This window comes from Tenebrio molitor, chromosome 1 (genome assembly GCF_963966145.1).
Source record: "Tenebrio molitor chromosome 1, icTenMoli1.1, whole genome shotgun sequence".
NCBI lineage: Eukaryota > Metazoa > Arthropoda > Insecta > Coleoptera > Tenebrionidae > Tenebrio > Tenebrio molitor.
In genome coordinates, this window is record NC_091046.1 from 5,976,252 (window position 1) to 5,995,954 (window position 19,703).

General features: G+C 36.9%; 1 protein-coding gene across 11 annotated transcripts in view; it reads left to right on the forward strand.

The window, feature by feature from the left end:
* Window positions 1–19,703, forward strand: part of Dmtn (transmembrane and coiled-coil domain 2 protein Dmtn) — a 38,559-nt gene that overhangs the window by 11,244 nt on the left and 7,612 nt on the right. For 5 of the 11 annotated variants that reach the window (XM_069062003.1, XM_069061998.1, XM_069061996.1 and 2 more), the window contains exons 3-7: window positions 10,075–10,390; window positions 13,527–13,755; window positions 13,828–13,955; window positions 14,375–14,422; window positions 14,633–14,843. In XM_069062003.1, the coding sequence (XP_068918104.1) occupies window positions 10,075–10,390; window positions 13,527–13,755; window positions 13,828–13,955; window positions 14,375–14,422; window positions 14,633–14,843 (932 nt within the window). The other 6 variants (XM_069062007.1, XM_069062006.1, XM_069062005.1 and 3 more) reach the window with 6 other exon arrangements.

A 19,703-nucleotide genomic window follows, 5' to 3' on the forward strand; every position in this document is an offset into this window, starting at 1 on the left:
TGACCGATGAAGACTTTGAAGGCGATTTTCTTGAAGTGCAAGAAAATAACCACGGAATTACCAACCCTGCAAGTCTGGTTCTCTACTGATTCGATCCAAAGAGCGGTATGAAAATTACTTTCGAAAACGGATCAAAATGCATTATTAACGTGTGTAATTGCAACAATTGATAGTTAAATTCTCTCTCTTCTACGAGCCTGTAAAATATTCCAGGGCTCTATCCTTAACTACTCATTTACTTAGTTACCACAAATGCCTGTAAACTGTCATTTACTTAGAAGGTGGAAATAATAGTAGTTTATTTGACGAGTTCGTGTGTAAATTGGGGTTTTTTGGCACGCGTTTTAAAGCCCCACGATTAAAATCTATAAAATTAGCTTGACGTTTCGTTTTGACAAGTGGTGACATTTATAAAAATCCGTTCACACAGGAGAAAATTCTCAAATTCTGACATTGTCGAACAAAAAATTTTATTACTGGTTTGTTTTTTACCATATTTGTAATATGGTTCTTCCCAAGTCGTCTTGGTGTCCAGATCAACGCATAACATTTTATGGAACTGATATTGATTCATTCATGTTCTCAACCCAAAATTTTGCGTTTTGTTGTTGTTTAAATGCAACCTGTTGCAAGTGACGCAACTTTACATATTATTTCTGGAGTGACAGCACTTCTCACGAGTGTGGTGTTACAAAAATTAGGTTATGTGCACAAATTATATACAGAGTGAAATCGATATACATCAGAAAAGGTGCAAAAAGTTTTTGGTTTTCTTTCATAGTATGTATTCTTACACGTTTTTGCAGCTTTGTGTATTTAAATTGTCTTTTAGCGTCCGTCAAAAAAAGTGCAAGTTTTTTCATTCGTTCATAAAATGTGATTTTTGAATCGGTCAAGAAGCGTTAAAAAAAGTGCCATAGCGGTTCATTTTTGCACGCATTTTGCGTTAAAAAAAGTGCCGTGGCGTGTCATTTTTTAACGCAATTGTAAAATTTTTCATTCATAATTAGTACAAGTTTTTTTAACGAGTTCGTATGTAAATTGGGATTTTTTTGGCATGAGTGGGCCAATTTAAAACGTGAGTAAAACGAGCGTTTTAAAGGTCCACGGGTTTACACAGGAGAAAATTTTCAAATTTTGAAGGTGTCGAAAATATTGTTATCTACACTTACGGGCTCCAAAATAGTAGTTTATTTAATGATTTCGTGCGTAAATTGGCCCATTCGTGCCAAAAAATGCCCAATTTACACACGAACGAGTTGAATACAACGTTTTTTTGTTCGACGACCCCCTTCAAGGCTCCAAATCGCTTAAAATGTTTAAAATTAGCTTGAAGTTTCGTTTTGCCAAGTTGTGACATTTAACAAAATCCGTTCACACAGGAGAAAATTCTCAAATTCTGACAGTGTCGAACAAAAAAAAAATTTGTATGCAACTCGTTAGTAAAGTATCTTTTTTTTTACTCGGCGGATTTGCGCACTCGCTTCGCTCGAGCGGCAAATTTTCCTTGTCGTAAAAAAACGTATTACATACTTTACTCACTTGTTGCATACATAACTATTGGGCTATTTCATTCATAGTAAGGTGTTGTGACTCTGTTTTTACAGCGTTTTTGCAGCTATTCATGTTTCGATTTATTAGAGCTTTCAGAAACGTCTCGTTGGGGATGGAATTAAGTTAAATTAGACTTTATTAATCACATTTTCGGTTTATTCACTTATTGAAAATACTATGAGTTTACATATTATAATGTATTTCAATTTCACCCTGTATATTATCTACACAAATAGTTTTTGACCTAATACCGACCTCCTTGGAAGTTAGCAGAATTGCACTGATTATGAGTCACAATTTGATATCGATCATCAAGATAAGACCATAATAGGTCGAGGTTACCACTATCAAATCCGTAAATCTTTAGTTCACCAACCAAAAGGTTATGAAAAACAAATTCAAATTAAATAGAGACAGGTACTATGGCGGCCAAAAAATTTCGGCCGTCATTTTTCCGTCATTTCAAAAAAATCGGTGTAGTCCATTCCTTATTGTCATTATGATTGATGTTTTTACTTGTCACTTTTGAAAGTCAAGCAAAATGCCATCGGTATCAAATTTTAATAAAATCAAAATAGTAACTCTTGCACAAAGAGGAATGTCCCAAGCTCAGATTTCGATGGACCTTCGTATACCTAAAAGTACAATTTCGTCCATTCTTCAGAAATGGAGACAAAATGGAATGGAACTATTGAAAGACGCCAAGGCTCAGGGAGGCCTAGCACATTTACTGCAGAAGAAGATAATATGCTTCTCCATAGATTACGCAATAGCTCTTTTATGACGGTTGTTGAAGGGGTAAATACAAGCAAATACAACGGAAAGGAGCGGTCGATTTTCGGCAAACATATGGGCATGGATTTTAGTAGATAGACCTGGGCTAATGTTGTCTCTAGAAGATCGGCTCAACAGTGATGTTTATGTTAGGATTCTTGAAGACGTGATGATGCCTTTAGTTTCAAGAATTTTTCCGAATTTTAACTTCATATTTCAACAAGATAATTGTTCAATGCATTCAGCACATAGGGTAGCAGAATGGTAGCATAAACGTTCTTGATTGGCCAAGTCGCAGTCCAGATTTTTGGTTCGTAATTTGCAACAACGACAAGTGATTCGGAATAGGGCAGAACTTTTGACTGCGATTACTAATGCATGGCAATCATTACATAGGAATTATCACAGAGATTTATGCCTCTCCATCTCGCGTCGTGTAAGACGAGTTATTGACGCCAATGGAGCAATGACCAAGTATTGATTTTAAACTTCATTCATTTTATCTTTTGATTTAGCTAAGTACTTAAACAAAAATAAATGTTTCATTTCCTTGTCTTTGCCTTAATGTTTTTCGTTTGATTTTTTAAAAACTACGGCATACTCGTGTAATTTCCACGGTTCTCTGTTTGGTACTTTAATCCAAAAATAGCCGCAAGTCTGCCTCTAGTCTCTAGTGCCACTAGCGACTAGCGCTCGTGTGGTAATTGTGTAAGAGTGGAACTTGTCCTTTGTATTCACAAAATTTGAACTGATGGACTGAATGACAGATTGTCAAAATGACAATAACGATAACAAAACGAGGTTATTGGTGCTTAAGGGTAGTTTACACTTCATGTCAGGGCCTTGAAAGTGACGGACGAAATTTTTTGGCCGCAATAGTACCATATGCTTATTTTTTTTTTCAAACTCATTGTACACAAGTGACAATTTTGCCATTTTGCAAGTGCGAGCACTTACAAAACATTTTCTAGCCGTGTAATACACACAAATTTTTCGGCCGACAATTTATTTAAAGCAAAATATAATCATTTTCGTTAAAAAATTACCAGGTAGGGAATTTATTATTCTTCCATTGGCAACTTAAAGGATTCAAGAAGCGACTGTCACGACAAAAATCAACCAGTTGCTCAAATATTCAAAACCGTCGTCGTCTTTTCTGTTATTCCTAACCCATCCCTTGATACCCCTCTCGGCCCCTACTGCTATACACAATGTACAGCTTGCGATAAAGGATACAAATCTGCCCGACATCAATATTTTACACAAATTGTACAAAAACGTCACATGACACTGACATTTTGTGCTGCCAACCTAAAATCTTTCATTAAAAATTCCTGTGTCGATTTTCTTGCCTAGGCAGGAAAATGCTAGTTTCCAGACGATTTAGACGAATGAAAAATCAGTGTTTCTAGACGGAGGCCGAAAAAGAATTATTATATCATTGACCTGGCTTTTAGGTCAGAATTTGTGTACAGAATGATTAATTACGAGTATTTTAAATAAACATTGTATGTTATCATAACATTTGCAGCTACTGCTGCTCCACGTTACCCTTCTTAATTTAAGATGTAAAGGTTTTCAAGAGTCGTGTTTATTATTATTGTTTATCCTTCTGTACAAGGCTAAATGTTTTTGAAAAAATAATCGTTGGAACACCCTCCGGTGTGTATAATTTTGCTGGGTAAATAGAAGGATAATCGATCTCGAATTGATCGGAGTGCGTGGAAAGTGAAATTTCGCAGGTTGCAACTATTATAACAGTCGTCGTCACCTTTCAATCCGTACAGGGGCCCCGACAAATTGACGTTGAAACGTTTGGGACAAGGGGGAGAGCGACTCTGTCAACGTCGCGTTTGATATTAAAAACGTTGCGGCGGCTCTTTCGCCTGCCATTTGTTTAATTAAAAAGTTTTGGCGACCTTAATTTCGATTAAAGAGCGGATTAATGCAGACGAGGGCCGGGCCGAGGTGTGTTGCTTGGCATTGTTTTAAAATTGAACGATAAAGTCACAGATGGATGGCCATCCATTATTGCCGAGTATCGATCAGGGTGAATTATTTAAGTTGAGACACGAATGGATCATTTCTCACATGAAATATGAACAGCAAGAGACGAGAGTTTTGAATTGTCAGTGTAGTTACGTAACGGGGTCACTAATAGACGTGTTGTGTCTCCGCTTTCAACCCCTCACGGGCCGGACCGCCCCAGCGCACAAAATCCGCGAGGGTTCACTTTCCGGCGATTATCTTTCCGACACGTGTTGCAGTTAACCCGTTCGATTATCAGTTGAACCACGTCCTGGGGTTCGCAATGTTTCAGTCGCGTTTTGCAGCGAAATGTTCTTCTATTGTGTGGGTACGCGAGCCTTGAACCGTTCCCCTTACCGTCGAAGTCGAGCGAATATTATTTCTTCCCGTGGAACAATGGCATTGGATATTGCTACGTAATAATTATCAGGTTTTCATTTTAGCGCCGTTAAAAAGCAGTCGCGTTTAAATCCCGGGCACGGTTCGTGATAGCTTATCCGTGATTTTTCCAATACACGTTACGTTACTAATTAATACGTCCATAGGTTAATAAAGGAATTAGACAATTATGCAAATTCGGCCAGCCCGGGAAGGATTCGTGAGTTGTGGTAAAGTGTTTTGGGTTGCGTGTTGCACGTCGAGCGAGCACTCCACTCCGTGATAATTTGTCCATCGCGGAGGTGCAGTTTCTTGTGTCGAGTGCGGAGGTGTTGTCGAAGGGGTTGTTTGTTTATTGGTGACGGAAGATCTATCGTGCACTTCAACATCCTGTCATGTCGCAAGAAAATCACGAAATAATTCGTCTCTTTCGCCGAGAACTGCACAATTGATCGGCCTTTAATGTAAATATACGACCGAGAAAAATCCGATTAGTCGGACTCATGTAAGAATTTAGAGCCGAAGGCGGAGGAAATCGATGATCTGGTGCATAAACACCGCCGTGCGAATTTTCAACACAGCGTTAGATTGGTTTCGATTTTTTTTAAGTGGAACAGGCTGGGAAGGAAACGGAAATTGACGTCGTTATTATGTTTGAACTTTCAACTAACAATTAAGTCGCGATATTAATTTCGCTTGCACCGGTTGCAATAAGTAACATAGGTTTTTACCTTGAGTTATGTCGGATCGGAACAAAACAAAATTTGCAATAGGACTTGAGGTGCCGCCTAAAGAGACTCATTTGAAATCGTTATTTATTAATGCAACATTCGCATTAATTATGTATGGGTCCGTTTATAAATAAATGTAATGGCTCGATGGTCGCTGACGTCAGTTTATAATTTTTTTGTTTAATGAAATTTCTATTCTGGATTCGTTAATGTATTAATTTATTTTATGAAAAAACACGTTCCAATTTAATTTCAAATGATTACAACGTGTACGAACGACATAATTGGCTGTTCGATTCCGATCAGAAATTTCCACAATATCGTTAGTTTTAACATGTGTAAATATGAAACTGCAACATTGAAATGACTAGAACAAGTGTAATTTTATGCGAACGAACCGCAAAAACAAAAGAAAATATGTATATCAGGATTGTTGTTGAAACATCTCTTCCAGTTCAATGATTTTCAATAATAAACAGGTTTATGTTACACGGAGGCTGGAAACAATGAGAATTTATATTTTAATAACAACACAACATGTAATTTTAGCATAAAAGATTTTTCTTTAATTTGCTCCTACATTTTGGTTTTCAACTCTTTGGCTTTTAGCCCACCTTTATTCGGTATAAAATTACCAAAAACTCTTCCCGCAAGGTTGCAATTACACTCGGCATCAAAGCTACATAAGGAGAACTGATCCAATCAGGTCGAAATAATGTTCTATAAAACTGTTAAATCGCACGAGCAAAATCTCTCATCACTGGGTATAGAGTCCCTTTATAACTTCAACGAAGATGATGTTCGTTAAATTTCTATTTAAAATTTTACGATTGCAAAAGATTATTTCAAAATTTTAACTTTCCTGTAATTTTTTTTTCGAAAACGAAGCATTTGTTCCAGTGGACGCTGCAGTTCATTTTAAATGAAGTTTTTTTTAAGTTGCAAATTTGTTGTCATTGCTAGAAGGAATTTTCAATTTAGAGCAAAATCTTGGTAAAGTTTTGTCATAGGAACTGCCAAGGTGCAGCCAGGTGACTGGTCGTAGTGAAAAGACCTTCTGCACCATTCCTCTCACCCTTTCTCTGTCAATACTGACGGTCTTCTTCACTTCATGGACTTTGCTAATTGTTGCATGATTTGATAACGTTGATGGTGAGGATCGTCATGAATGCTCTCACTTTTGAAAAGAATTTTGGAATTTTTGATCGTCACATATGAAAGTGCAAACTCATCCAACGTAGGATCCATATCGTTTTAATTTCTTTTGGGGTCATGCTCTCTTTAATAAATATTTTATAACCACTCCATGCTCAGTACAATGCGTCTTTTTAGACTACACGACCGATAAACGTTAAGAGGTTATTGTCAAACAATAGGTATGACTTTCATTTTTTTTGCATGCTTACAAATGATATTAATTTAACATTCAGGATCAGTTGAAAAGATCACTGTGGATAGGTCAGGCTAGAAAATTTCTAAGCTCCCCTTGTGCATGATCGTTTGTAATAGTATATTATGATACGAGTCTTATAAGAAGCATTTTATCGTACGCACGGGTTTAGAGCACGACGAGCGTAGCGAGGAGTGCCCTAAAGGAGTAAGTGCGATAAAATGCCTTATAAACGAGATGTCATACAGTATTTTTTCTACTTTGCCACTTTTTCAATGAAAAAAAATAATTTGAAAGTCTGGGGAATTTAGCGCCAGTTGGCAACATATTTTAAACGCGGCTATGAAAATGCGGTCTGCCGCGACACCACAGTATCCGTTAACATTAAAAAATTAAATTTCACTGTTTTTAGTATTATTATTATTATATCAGGCCTTTTCCTATTACGATATGCAAAACAGTATCGTAATACCTAGCATCAGTACGAACGCAAAGTAGAAAAAATAACATTATATTTGCACCATCATTAAAAAAAGTAGTTGTTTCTCAATCATTGTCGTAAAGTGGACCTTTTTTTATAAGTGAAATAAAGTACATACATACTTGATTTCACAGTTTGGGAATAGTTCATTCTTCAATGAGCGTATGTATAATGATGGCAATTATTTAAGAGGATGAAAATTGCAACACAAGCCATAGGCGAGTGATGGAATCATCCGAGTGAATAACAGCCATTATACGCGAGTTGAAGACTATACTTTCTGGACGTACAATCTTTGAAAATTAATTTTAATTTAATTTTTAATATTTGACAATTAAAATTGTGCCTCGTTTAGCGGTTGCCGTTGTAGAATGAAAATACGAGGGATGTGATTGGCCGACAGCCGTGGATTTCAGTATATTCTAACACGGAGCGTGGAATTGATATGTATTATTCTTTCAAGAATGCATTCATTCTTTAATAGTCGTGGAGAAACTTTATTTCACACTTTAGCGCAGTCGCACTTTACCAAACATTGCGTAATTTGCTACAAGTAAAGAAAATATGTACCAAAATTACCATGTGGTAAAATAACTCGAATTGCTTCGTTATCACCTACCTTACGCTTTAGAAACCTAATTTATAATTTGAAGTTTTATTAATAATTTATCATTTTATTTTACAGAAACAATGGTGTTGCAAAAAGTTATCTATGTAACACTTCTTTTACTCGCTACACTCGTGTCTGTAAACTTCCCCCTTGTAAGGAAAATAATGGTTTATTTATACACATGTTGCATAATAATAATTATTTAACATCTATTTCCTGCATCTGTTTAAAATGCTTGCTCGAATCATTTTTATAACGTTTTATATCTTTCAAGCTTAAACAGTTGGGAGATTTTTTCCAAATAAAATCTAACAAAAAAATTTCGCGGTTAACTTGTTACGAGAAATACCAAGTTTGTTTTCAACGCTTTTTATCACTTTGTCGGTCAAAGTTAATAAGTTTTATAACATTTCTTGTTGAAATATGATAATACACCTTCGCATAATTTTTTTTCTTCCTGGTAACAATCAAGTATTATTATGTAATAAAAAAGTAATTGCGGTGAGAACTAGTCCAGAAGCAACTAGTGCTAATAAGTAATAGTGGCATTTATTTTTTTTACGAACCTACGTAATAATAATAATCATTGGTTGAGACCCACTCATTATAATGCAAATTAAAGAAAATGTTTGAGATAAAGAAATAATAAAATTTTTATGTTTTAAAACAAGTCGATCGTTATATTTCTTATCATTTCCCTGTAAAACTTATCACTTTAATGAATGGAACAAAGGTGGAGGAGTGTATATTGACATTTGCAGTTTTATTCGTTTCGTACTTTTATGACTCCTTTTGGACTACTTCGCTTGCTAGGCGATAATTTCAAGAAATAAAATTACAACTGTTGGAATTATGTCAGATTGGATTTTTAATAATTTTGTACGTTTTATTCGTTTCAACATTTCTGCCATGCGGGTGTTTAATTAATTATGCGACACGACTCAGGGCAGACGTGGCCACACCATCCCTTATGATTAGACAAAAAGCTAAAATGTGTCGGCAAATCACGAAATTGTCAGAGAATGCGCAGATGAAAAGAATGGATAATTTCGTTCCCCGTCCCGGCTAATGTAAAATTCCTCCAAGGGGTTTGTAAATTTCACTGCCGAGTTAAAAACTCCTCGGCAATTTCGCCTGGGAGGAGCTGGACGGACACATCGTCGGTAATTTTGTCACAGCAGCCGCAGGAAAATTTCCTGCTCGATTTTTCATTTTCTTTGACCGCCCCCCGATTCGTCTCCCCCAGCAGAAACCTACGAAACGACTCGGAAAAAATTAAACGGGCCTCGTCAGGTTAAGGTTAAGAGCAAGTCCAATGCCAGCGGTTAAATGTCCACAATTGCTTGAAAAAAACAAGTGGAAACAATTTAGGAACATCTGTTCGACATTAAAGCCGGAAAATCACACCGCCTCGACGAGGAAAAGTTTCGCAAACCGGAAATATTCCGGAGGTGTACGAGTTTTCCGGAATTTTTGCGAACGACCGGTCGTTAACATTTTATGTTGTCCCCCTCGAAATTGTTTGCAACAATTTGTTTATCGCTATAAACATTAACAATGTGACTAATCCTATGTTTACTCGACCCAAGTGGTCGTAGTTGGTACAAGAGTTGTGTAATTCGAGGAGTAATTGTTGTTTACATTGCTTTTAGCAGTATAGCTGATATTTGCTCATTCATTCTTCGGAGCTCTAATTGGTAGCGTGCTCCCGTTTTTGGTGCAATGAGAACAATATACAGGGTGAGTCTGCCAAGAACGATGCTGCTTGCATGTCTCACCCCTCCATTATAACTCATCGAGGCTCGCGTAAATTATAAATTTAAATTTGCTCGTCGATTCCTTCCGGAGAAAAAGAAATGAATTGTTGCAAACAATTTTTGTGATAGAATTGTCCTGCACGTCTCCCGGTGGAAGTGAATTGAGCTTTTGATATCGCGAAAATCGGTACAATCTCCGTCGCCATCATGCTGGCGATGGACACCGACTACGACCATTACGAATGGTTGATCCCTAATGAAATATTAATGGTACGTTCGAGATGAATCTCTCATGAATATGCAACATTTAGTCAATAATTAGCGGCTTATTGTCCGCGTGCTCCGTTATTACATCTGTCGTTCTGTTCCAGTCTCAAGATGGTGGAGTGACGACACATTCGCATCGGCCCTCTAGACACCGTTCACCGACGACCAGCACGAACAGGACGGACATGGAGGATGCGGCGGCACATTCTTTCAACCTGGACGACACGACGGGGACCGCAGAAACCGACAACTCCGACCTGTGCTACACGTCCTACTATTCCAACGGTAGCACCGAGCACGTCAAACAGGACGATGAGACGGACAACATCGACCCTAAAATTAGTGCCACGCTTGAACAGTTATCGAATAAAATAGTTAGAGTGAGAGATCTTATAAAAACGGAACAAAAAATGAGAGATGGTGAGTTTTGGTGCGGATTGCGGTGCAATCGGGTGTACCCGAAAGATTTGCATGTTCATCGCGGACAAATTTATTTCGCCGATCATTTCCTGCCCCATTACGGCCCCACTTAATTACTCTAACGTGGCGGATGTCGAAGAAAATACCATGCTTAATTGGGCTCAAGGAAACAAGAAAGTTTTCGTGTACCGCTTAGTGGAAAAAATTGGGAGTCGGTAGGAAACTCTTAATTTACTAAATCTTCCGCCTTTTTTGCGTTTTTGGGTCCTGTTAAAAGCGATTTTCCGAGCAGCAAGTCGAGGTTTGACGTTGCGCTGCCGGAAAGTTATTAATAGTGGATCGTCAGACGTTATTAAAATTAAATATTGACAAGACTATTACAGTAATTGCTCTTTAATCGTGCAGGAAATTTCAGTTTTCCTATTCGCCTGCAATTTTTCCTCGATGTTACGTATTTATCAGCGAACGTTCGGAATTATCGACGGCGGCGTAAACTTGCGGATCTCCAAAAATATCTTCTTAATTATTTATGAAAGGCTTTGGAGATTCGCAAGGAAGTTTCTCGGGAAGATAATAAAATTTCCCGGAAAAAATGCTCTCCCGGCTTAGTCGAAGATTTCCGTGAATTTGGAAATCGATAATGCGGGTGTCAGATGCGGCACGTGTCCCAAAAACAATTCCTTTTTGCATTTTCTGTCAATTACATGAAATTAAAAAATGTAATGATTTTTGGTCTGTTTGCGTCGAAAGTCAGCAATTGGTTATGAGTGTAGTAAGTTATTCCAAGCATGCTTGATAACTGCTCTCTAGAGTTGTGGAGCTGGGAAATGCTTCTAAAAGAACTTTGCAGTTAGTCGATACAGGGTGATTTTGAAAGTTGTGCAGATATTTTAATCACGAGCTACTGACTTCATGTAGAACTCGGAAAAAATATATAAATATATACGTTTTATAAAATATGATATACAGGGTGTATTTTTAAAATGTGCCGAAATTTTACCTACGAGGTTGTTTGACAACGTAGAATACTAAAAGCAATTAAAAAAAATTGTAGCTCAAAAAATAAATGTCATTTTATTTTTTGACATAGAATTTTTTAAACATTTTTCCGAGTTCTACATGAAGCCAGTAGCTCGTCATTAAAATATCTGCACAACTTTCAAAATCACCCTGTATTGCTCTTCTTATAATGAATATGGATAAGACTTTACAACTATAGATCAGTTTTGAGTAAGGATAACTATGCTTGGAATGATTTACTGCAAGAAAGCGTAGAGCCTCTAATCCCAGACATGTTTTTTTATGGTACAAAGTGTTTCTAAAAGAACCTATATCAGGAGTCCTGTGGAATTCGAATATATTTGATTTTTGCCGCTCTATAGCAAATAGAAAAATAGAAGTTATGTAAGTCTATTAATGACAGATTTTTAATAAACACTGTTGTAAGGTGAAAAGTAATTAGAATATAGAAAAACTGAAAAAACTCACAAGTAAAACAACTTAAGACGTCGGAACTCACAAGTGACGCTAAGGTGTAATAATTTGACAGTTGACGTTTGACAACTTTAACGGCTCGACATAGTTCGAGACAATAAAATTATAGAGCCACAGGACTCTTGATATACGTTCTTTAATAGACACTTTGCACAATAGTAAGGTAACGAGCGTTCAAAGAAATTGTGATCAAGCAGGCACTGATTTTCTCTCTTACAGCATGTGTTTTTAGTTGGTATGCTTTGACAGTTTTTTCAGATATCTGATCTGACTTTGATCGTCATTTTGTTGTAAATTGAAAATCATTAACACATTTTTTGAACGCCCGTTATCTGCTTTTAAACTTTGTCCAACGAATAAAAGACCTGACTAAAATGTAAATTTTGTTTTTCATTTTAAAAGATAATTTTCACATCGACAGCCATATGTTCATAGTCATTGTTTAATTAATATTTTAAGTGCGTTCTCAACAATTCACCTGTCAAAAATGAAGATAAAACATGAGTGTTTATGTAATACACGTATTGTTCATATTGCAGTTTATTTTTATTCACGATAAAAATAACGTAATTACAAGTTATTGAGTTATTAGATATTTCTGAACCTCGATAAGCAACAAAGAGAAATTAGGGCGCGGAATGATATTCACGGAATTATATCATTATTTGAGTGATAACGTTGCGGTTGATAAGTATGTCACAGGATATTGTTTTTTAGTTGATTTTGCCAAGTTACAACAAAACTTCCTTCTTTTAACCTTGGACTTAGTTGCGATTACCATACATCAAATTTAAATTTGTAACAAAAAACGTCATCTGCATACTTTGCACGGCATAAATCTTATCAAACGAACTGGGTGGACCTCTTTCGTGGCAAATCTTAAAAAACTAAATCGAGCGGAAAATGTGCAAATGTAATGCGTGGATTCTTGCGATTATGAATTCTTTTGCCCTTTTAATTCTCGGGTGGCATGTCACGAAGTTAATAGAAAAGAGTTGTCAATGTAGTTAATTTGATAAAATTATTTGTTTGGGAACAAATCCAGAGTAGAATTAAATTCGACCAGTAATGAATTATCATTTCTGGTTTAATCGGGTGCAGGATTCACGAGCACCCATCCATTCTGTTTAGTTTTTATCGGTGCCCCCACATGCAAAACCACAATTTCTCACCACATCGTGACAACGCAATCTAGGACGATATTTGAATTTTATCGAACTTTTGCTCCTTTGTTCCCGAAAAATTTCCGTCGTTACATCATCACGTTCGTCTAATTGATAGCACTACGATCGTAAAGTACCGGTTTATACGATATGATTAAAAGCGACTCGATTTACCTTGAATATTCCCAGCCGTTTTAAAAATTGGGTTAGTTGGATGAGACTGTTGTAAACTGAGGAAAACTAACAAATTCGCGGATAAACAAACAGGAAAACGTTGCCGCCGTCCGGACCAATCGATCGCAAATTGAGCCAATTCGCTCATCTCCGCAAAAATCCAAAGTTTATTGTTTCAGGTCGTGTTTAGAAAGCAACCCGAGCTAATTGCGAAAGTGTGCACAAATCGGTTTTATTTTTGGCGCACAGTTTACCTGTTTGTTTGCAACAAAGAAATTCTTGTACGGTTTTTTTGCCGTTTGCAGATAACGTGAACGAATACCTTAAGCTGGCAGCAAACGCCGACAAGCAGCAAGTCCAGAGGATCAAGGCGGTTTTCGAGAAGAAGAATCAAAAGAGCGCACAGGTCATATCGCAGCTGCAGAAGAAGCTGGACACGTACCAGAAGCGCGTCCACGAGTTGGAGACCCACGGACTGGTGCAGAGCCACAGGCCCCCCAGAGAAGTGCTGCGCGACATGGGACAAGGCTTGAAGTAAGTCCGTTCTCCACATTATCGTCCATGGGGATTCGGCGAGGAATCGTTTAAAACGCTATCTTATCTCAGGAACGTGGGTGGAAACATTCGCGATGGTATCACCGGGTTCAGTGGATCCGTCATGTCGAAGCCGAGGGAGTTTGCCCACCTGATCAAGAACAAATTCGGCAGCGCCGACAACATCAGCCAGCTCTCGAGTAAGTAGGAATTTCGCGACGCCACGACGACACATTCGAGTAGTTTTTGAGTGGTTTTTTGGGTTCTCATCATATAAATCGACCATACTTTGCTTGATTTTTTTTTCTCGATATGTAGTTGTCACCACTTGTATCCAATCTGATTGTTTTCTCGTTTAATGCTACCGGAAAATGTCCCTAACTAATATCAAATGTACAAATACTAGTCGAAGGTAATTTTGATTGTGTTCTTGTTAGAACTGTACAGACAGGACAAGTTGAATAATGCACGACACGACAGCGTCGAGGCGTTATTTAATTTTTTTCTTGATGCATGAGTGAACTTGTTAAATGTTGAGAGTTTCGATTCTCGCAAAAAAATCAAGCTTTGTGCAGACAATGTGGAGTGTGCGACTACTGAACCATACGAATTTCCATAGGTGGTGTTTTGGTCCCCTTTTCTTTGCGCAATTTCCATATTAGCTCAAGTAAGCCAATTGGTCTGCATGTTCGTACCGTAAAACAGATAAACGAAAGGGCACTAATACATTGTGTAATAAGATTTAATGCGTATTTTGTATCTAGTTTGTTTTTTTAACCACTGAATAAAAACTGGCATAATAACGCACAATCTAATGGAAGCATGGCTACGCACCGCACTGTAACACCATGATTATAATCCGTAGCGTGGTACATAGGGCCCGGAGCGACCGGATCTGAAGGTAGCGGAGCTAACGGTGGCACCGGAAGCGATCAAGGTGAAAAGGTACACCACGGTTCGGCGACTTTGCCCGCCACGTTGCACACGGCCACTTCGCAGACGTCGATGGGACAACCCCACAGGCCCACCAAGTTTCCCAGCGACGAAGGGAGCGAGTGCAGCAGCGTTACCAGTGACAGTATTGGAAGGTAAATGAGCTTTCAGCGAAGTAGACAATTGAAAATAAGCGCGGCAAGCGGAGGAGTAGCAGATGCAGAAAAAAAAATTAATCAGAAAGAGAGTGAAGCTTGCAAACGTTTCCCGACATTTTTAACCATTTCAAACAAATAATCTTGGCAACGGGGCAAAATTTTGTTGGTTTCGAAAAATTTGGAATTTTTCTTCTTGGGCAAAAGATTTGACGTTTAAAATAAATGCATCTCAAGTAATCGCTTGGTGCGATTTTCGTAGAGTCCCCCCCCCTGTGCATGTCAATTAGTTTCGGGAAGTTTTTCTTCACTTGATTTTGTTGTTGTGGGACGCTCGTCGGCGACTCGTGCTTATTTCCACAACGACAAGAGCGTTCGTGAGATCCGAAATGATTCACTAGGGAGACTACAAACTGGTAGGTAATGAAGTGGGGAAAACGGGAAGACTTGGATAAATATTATCACGTGGAAAAATTTGTTTGCAGTGATAAAGACCAATATAATAATATGTTGATAAGCTTACACCTTCTTACCTTTATATAGCGATGGCGTGAACTAAACTTTTAAAGTGTTGCGGACGGTATTGAGGGACCTTGAATGTAACCTTAATTGTGATAAGAGTATAAATAATAAGGCGCACGCTGATAACAAACAATTGCCGTCAATGTCGACATCTTTACCGCATGTTATCCTGGTGATAACAAGTTCATTGATGAAACGCGTAAAATGCGAAAGATTTTTTTATTTGCCCTCTTAGTTTACAGTAGAGTGAAATTGTTTGCAAAAATTTTTATTGTGGGTGGAGTATACAGTGTGAGTCACAGATAAAAATAGATAATTTAAAGATTTCGACTTGACTTTCGTGGATTTTAATGGAACCAAGCAGGTATTTTTTAATGTGATTTAGAAATACATTTTTTAGTGCCGAAAGAAAGATAAAACAGGATTTTTTTATTTATAAGATCTGAAGGTATTTTTACGTAATTTATCATTTGCTTTAGCTACTTGGACACTTGTTTATTTTCTTTGTTTATAAAGTAAATGTTTGTTTTGCAAAGAGGATTTTTGAATGAAGTCTAACTGCACAGTGAATTGCTAAAATCCCATACAGTTTTAAAGAAGGAAAGTAATCAAATTTGTTTATTTAGCCTTAAAGGCATAACCCATGAACTTGATAGGAATGCAATTAAATAGAAAAGACGGGAAATGAAATATTCTTTTGCATGATTCTAAGCATTTTCTACTGCTTTTTGAATGAAGAGAGATATTTAATCTGACCAATTGGCATATTGGTCTTTAAACAAAAATGTACATTGAATTAATCTCTTAAAAAATGGTTCAAGTATTAGTCATCACCAAGAATAGTTGTGAAATGAGTACATAGTTGATAGTTTATTAGGAAATTTCGATAAATCACGGAAAATTCTCTCAGATTTGTATCTGCTTAATAAAAAGTGTTCCGCTATAACATTTTTCTTTCGTCCGTAATTGCTATTTTTGATTCGCATAACTGAAACAGTTTTAAATATTTAGAAATCACTTTCAAAAACGTGCAATTTTTGATTTTGAATGTAAATCAAGAGCGAAGGCTTGAATAAACTCTGCTGTCACTGTAAAAAAATGTGACTCAAAAATAGTGTCGTCAATTTTCTCTAACTGTAACAACACAGTCATCCGGGTGGTATCTAACAAAAATTGGGGTCAAATAACATACATTTTGCAAATATAAACCGAGATAGTGTAAATATCGTTGATTTTAGAGAAAAACAAATTTTCTGTACGAATAATTTCGAGTCAATCATAAACGCAATAAAAATAAACGAGAGCACTTGAAAGACAACGACGTAAAGTCGAATAAAAAATTGAGCAATTTCGGGAATCGTAAAATTGTTTTATGCGCATGGACCATTGACGTTTTTATTTGAGAACCGGACGAGATCAGTCCGAGAAGAGTCCCCCGAGGGGCGATTTTTTTCTCTGTAGAATATTTTCGAAAAGATCTCGTTTTGCGTGGAAGAGAGTAGTTTTTCGTGTGCAACAAGTTGTCACACGCACGTCGAAGGCTCCGAGCCAGGGCCAAACGCCAACAATTAATTTTTATTCAAGATCTGAGAAATTTTGTAACGAACGTCGCGCCGCGTCTGAAATAAGAAGGGACCTTGGAAAAAGAGCGTGCTAATAATCGCACCCGGTTAGATTGGTGCAAACGATTTTTTTTCTTAACAGTTGTGTACCTCGTAAAGAATTTTTGAGAGGGACGTGTTTACCAAACGGCGTGAATGATTTAATGTGGTGTTATTTAAAAATGTTCCAGGAGATGTGCGAATAATAAAAGCCGACGTATAAATAGGCACGCATTCGTGTGGAGGCATAATGAGCGAACAGGATGGTTCCGCCACAAGATAAATTATGTATTGCGATCGGAAAATTATTTCGTGTTTAGAATGCTCAGTTTAAAAATACACCGGAATGTGAATTTAATCGGAAACGACGGTGTGATTGTTTTAAAATTTGTCGACACGTGTCGGATAGTTTTTCCGATCGATGAAGCGCTGAAGCCAAAAAATACAAGGTTCGTAATAAATATTCACAATATAAGTATGACTCGTCATTCGATCAAAATACTTTTATGCAAGTGTAAGGAAGAGGGATTAATTGTTAGCGTGTTCTGTAATTTGGGGTGACTGAAGTTACGAAAGACTATTATTAATGTTTCAGTTTTAGTCTCATGAGACGGCTGTAATTTAAATGTAATATTTAGTTCGCCACAAAGTCCAAAAGTTCTATAGTTAACTTTGTATAATTGGATAAAAATGTAAAAACTCTAAACCCCAGGATTTAATTTAAATTAATGGTTATTTAATAAAGACAAATTTCAAAACTGTTGTATAAATTTAGTTCCAAGGAGCTTTCAGTATATCAGGTGTTTTTTTTAAACTTCACATCAAAGTTGGCGTTGAAGAGTCGATTGTGAACGCACCACTCGTCAGCCTGCAGAGTAAAAACACAAACAACCCAAAAAGTGAGGTTAGCTTTAAACAACTGACCCCTTATTTGTAATCCGTGGCGTGTCACAATCGACTCTTCAATGCCTACTTTGAGGTGAAATTTAAAAAACACGATACATACTTATGTAATTTTTGGCTGGAGTGCTGCCATTTTAGACCTCTCAAAAATGCAAATTCTGAACACCCAAACCGAAAAGTCTGATAGTAATGCAGTTTTTATTTTTTTCCCCAATTTTTCTCAGACACTTGGGGCCCGATTTCAAGTCATGGTCGCAAATACGAGTAGATGGTACAGCGCAAATGTGTAGCCATCTTTGTCCTACACATTAATTACCAGTATGCGTCATCTTTCTCAAACTTGCAATTTTGCGCCGTTACCATGACAATCAATACAACAAGGTGCGACCGTCGCAGATCAACTGGAAATCGGCCTCCTAGATACAATACTAGAAGGGACAAGACACACATGACTTACTATAGAAACATTGTTTTTTAAAAAATAATATAACCGATGTTTTGTATTCTTTAGTCATAAAATGATATTCCACTCGAACTTTTTTTCTCTAAATAATTCTCTTTTTTAACGACTCAAACACCGTCGCCTTGCAGTAATTTGTCCTGAAAAATGCAGCAATTTTTCGTTGAGAAAACAGAAAATTATCGGATTAAAAAAAACAGCTCTTGTGTAATAATTACAGCCGATACCGTTGCCTGATTTTATCAAGAGAAATATTTCTAAATTATTTTCACTTAGCACGATAATCCACAAAGGAAATTTTTCTCAAAATTATTTATGGACACGAATTACATTGGTCAACGGCCAAAATGTTTTCCCTGTGCAATAAGTTAATTTAGGTTAATACGTGACTAAAGAACAAGGAAAAAATACTTATTAGCTTTAGTATAATCGTACAGTTACTACAATTTTGCTCCTTGTGGGGGGTCTAGGTAAGTTTCATATAATATTGTACTGTTTATTAAAGGGAAAGACAATCACCGGCGCGAAAAAATTCCTAAATTGTCCTTTGGTTAACCTAAGAAAGATTCTGTTAAAGTTCTATAACATTATAATGTGATGTTGTGAATTGACAACTATCTCGAGACCCATTTCCCACAGGTAAGTCATGCCAAAACAAAGCAAGGTTTGTTTTTATTCACATCTCGAAGGAAATTCATTAAAAAATTCCAAACAAGGGATTAATTATTTTTTTAACATTACGCTGTAAACTCGGGGTACTTACGTAAAACACGAAAAACAAATTTGTGTTACCAAAGAAACAAATTCAAAGTTAAAATTTGTTAACCAGTGTTGTGAGACAACACGGCTGACAGATTTTTCATTTGTCAAATAAACAAAAGGTTTATGTTTTTTACAAAACAATTAGCAATCACACAAAGAACGATGTTTCAGCAATCAGTGGGGTTTTCGGAACGATTAATGCGTCCATAAATGTTGGCAATTTGTTAGCAAAAGTTACCAATTACAGCTTCGAGTTCATGAGTTCGTTTTCCATTAAATTTATGTCCAAGGAACACGCCAACAATTCCAAGACACTGACGTTGATTTTAGAAGCATATTATTGTAGAGGCATTGAATGAGTACAACGTGGGTTTCTTTCGTTGAACTTGTTCTGTGAAATAGTATATTTCAAACCAAGGTAAGAAAGTGCTTTCTTGCAGACCGCAGGCAAAAATTATAAACCGAGCCGTAGGCGAGGTTTGTAAGTGCCTAAGGTCTGCAAGGGCACTTTCTTAGCAAGGTTTGAATACTATTTTTTTCCCTACCGGCACAACTTCGTTGAAAAAAGTCAAAAAAAGATGGTTATATTCCTGATTAAAACGAAAATTTTGA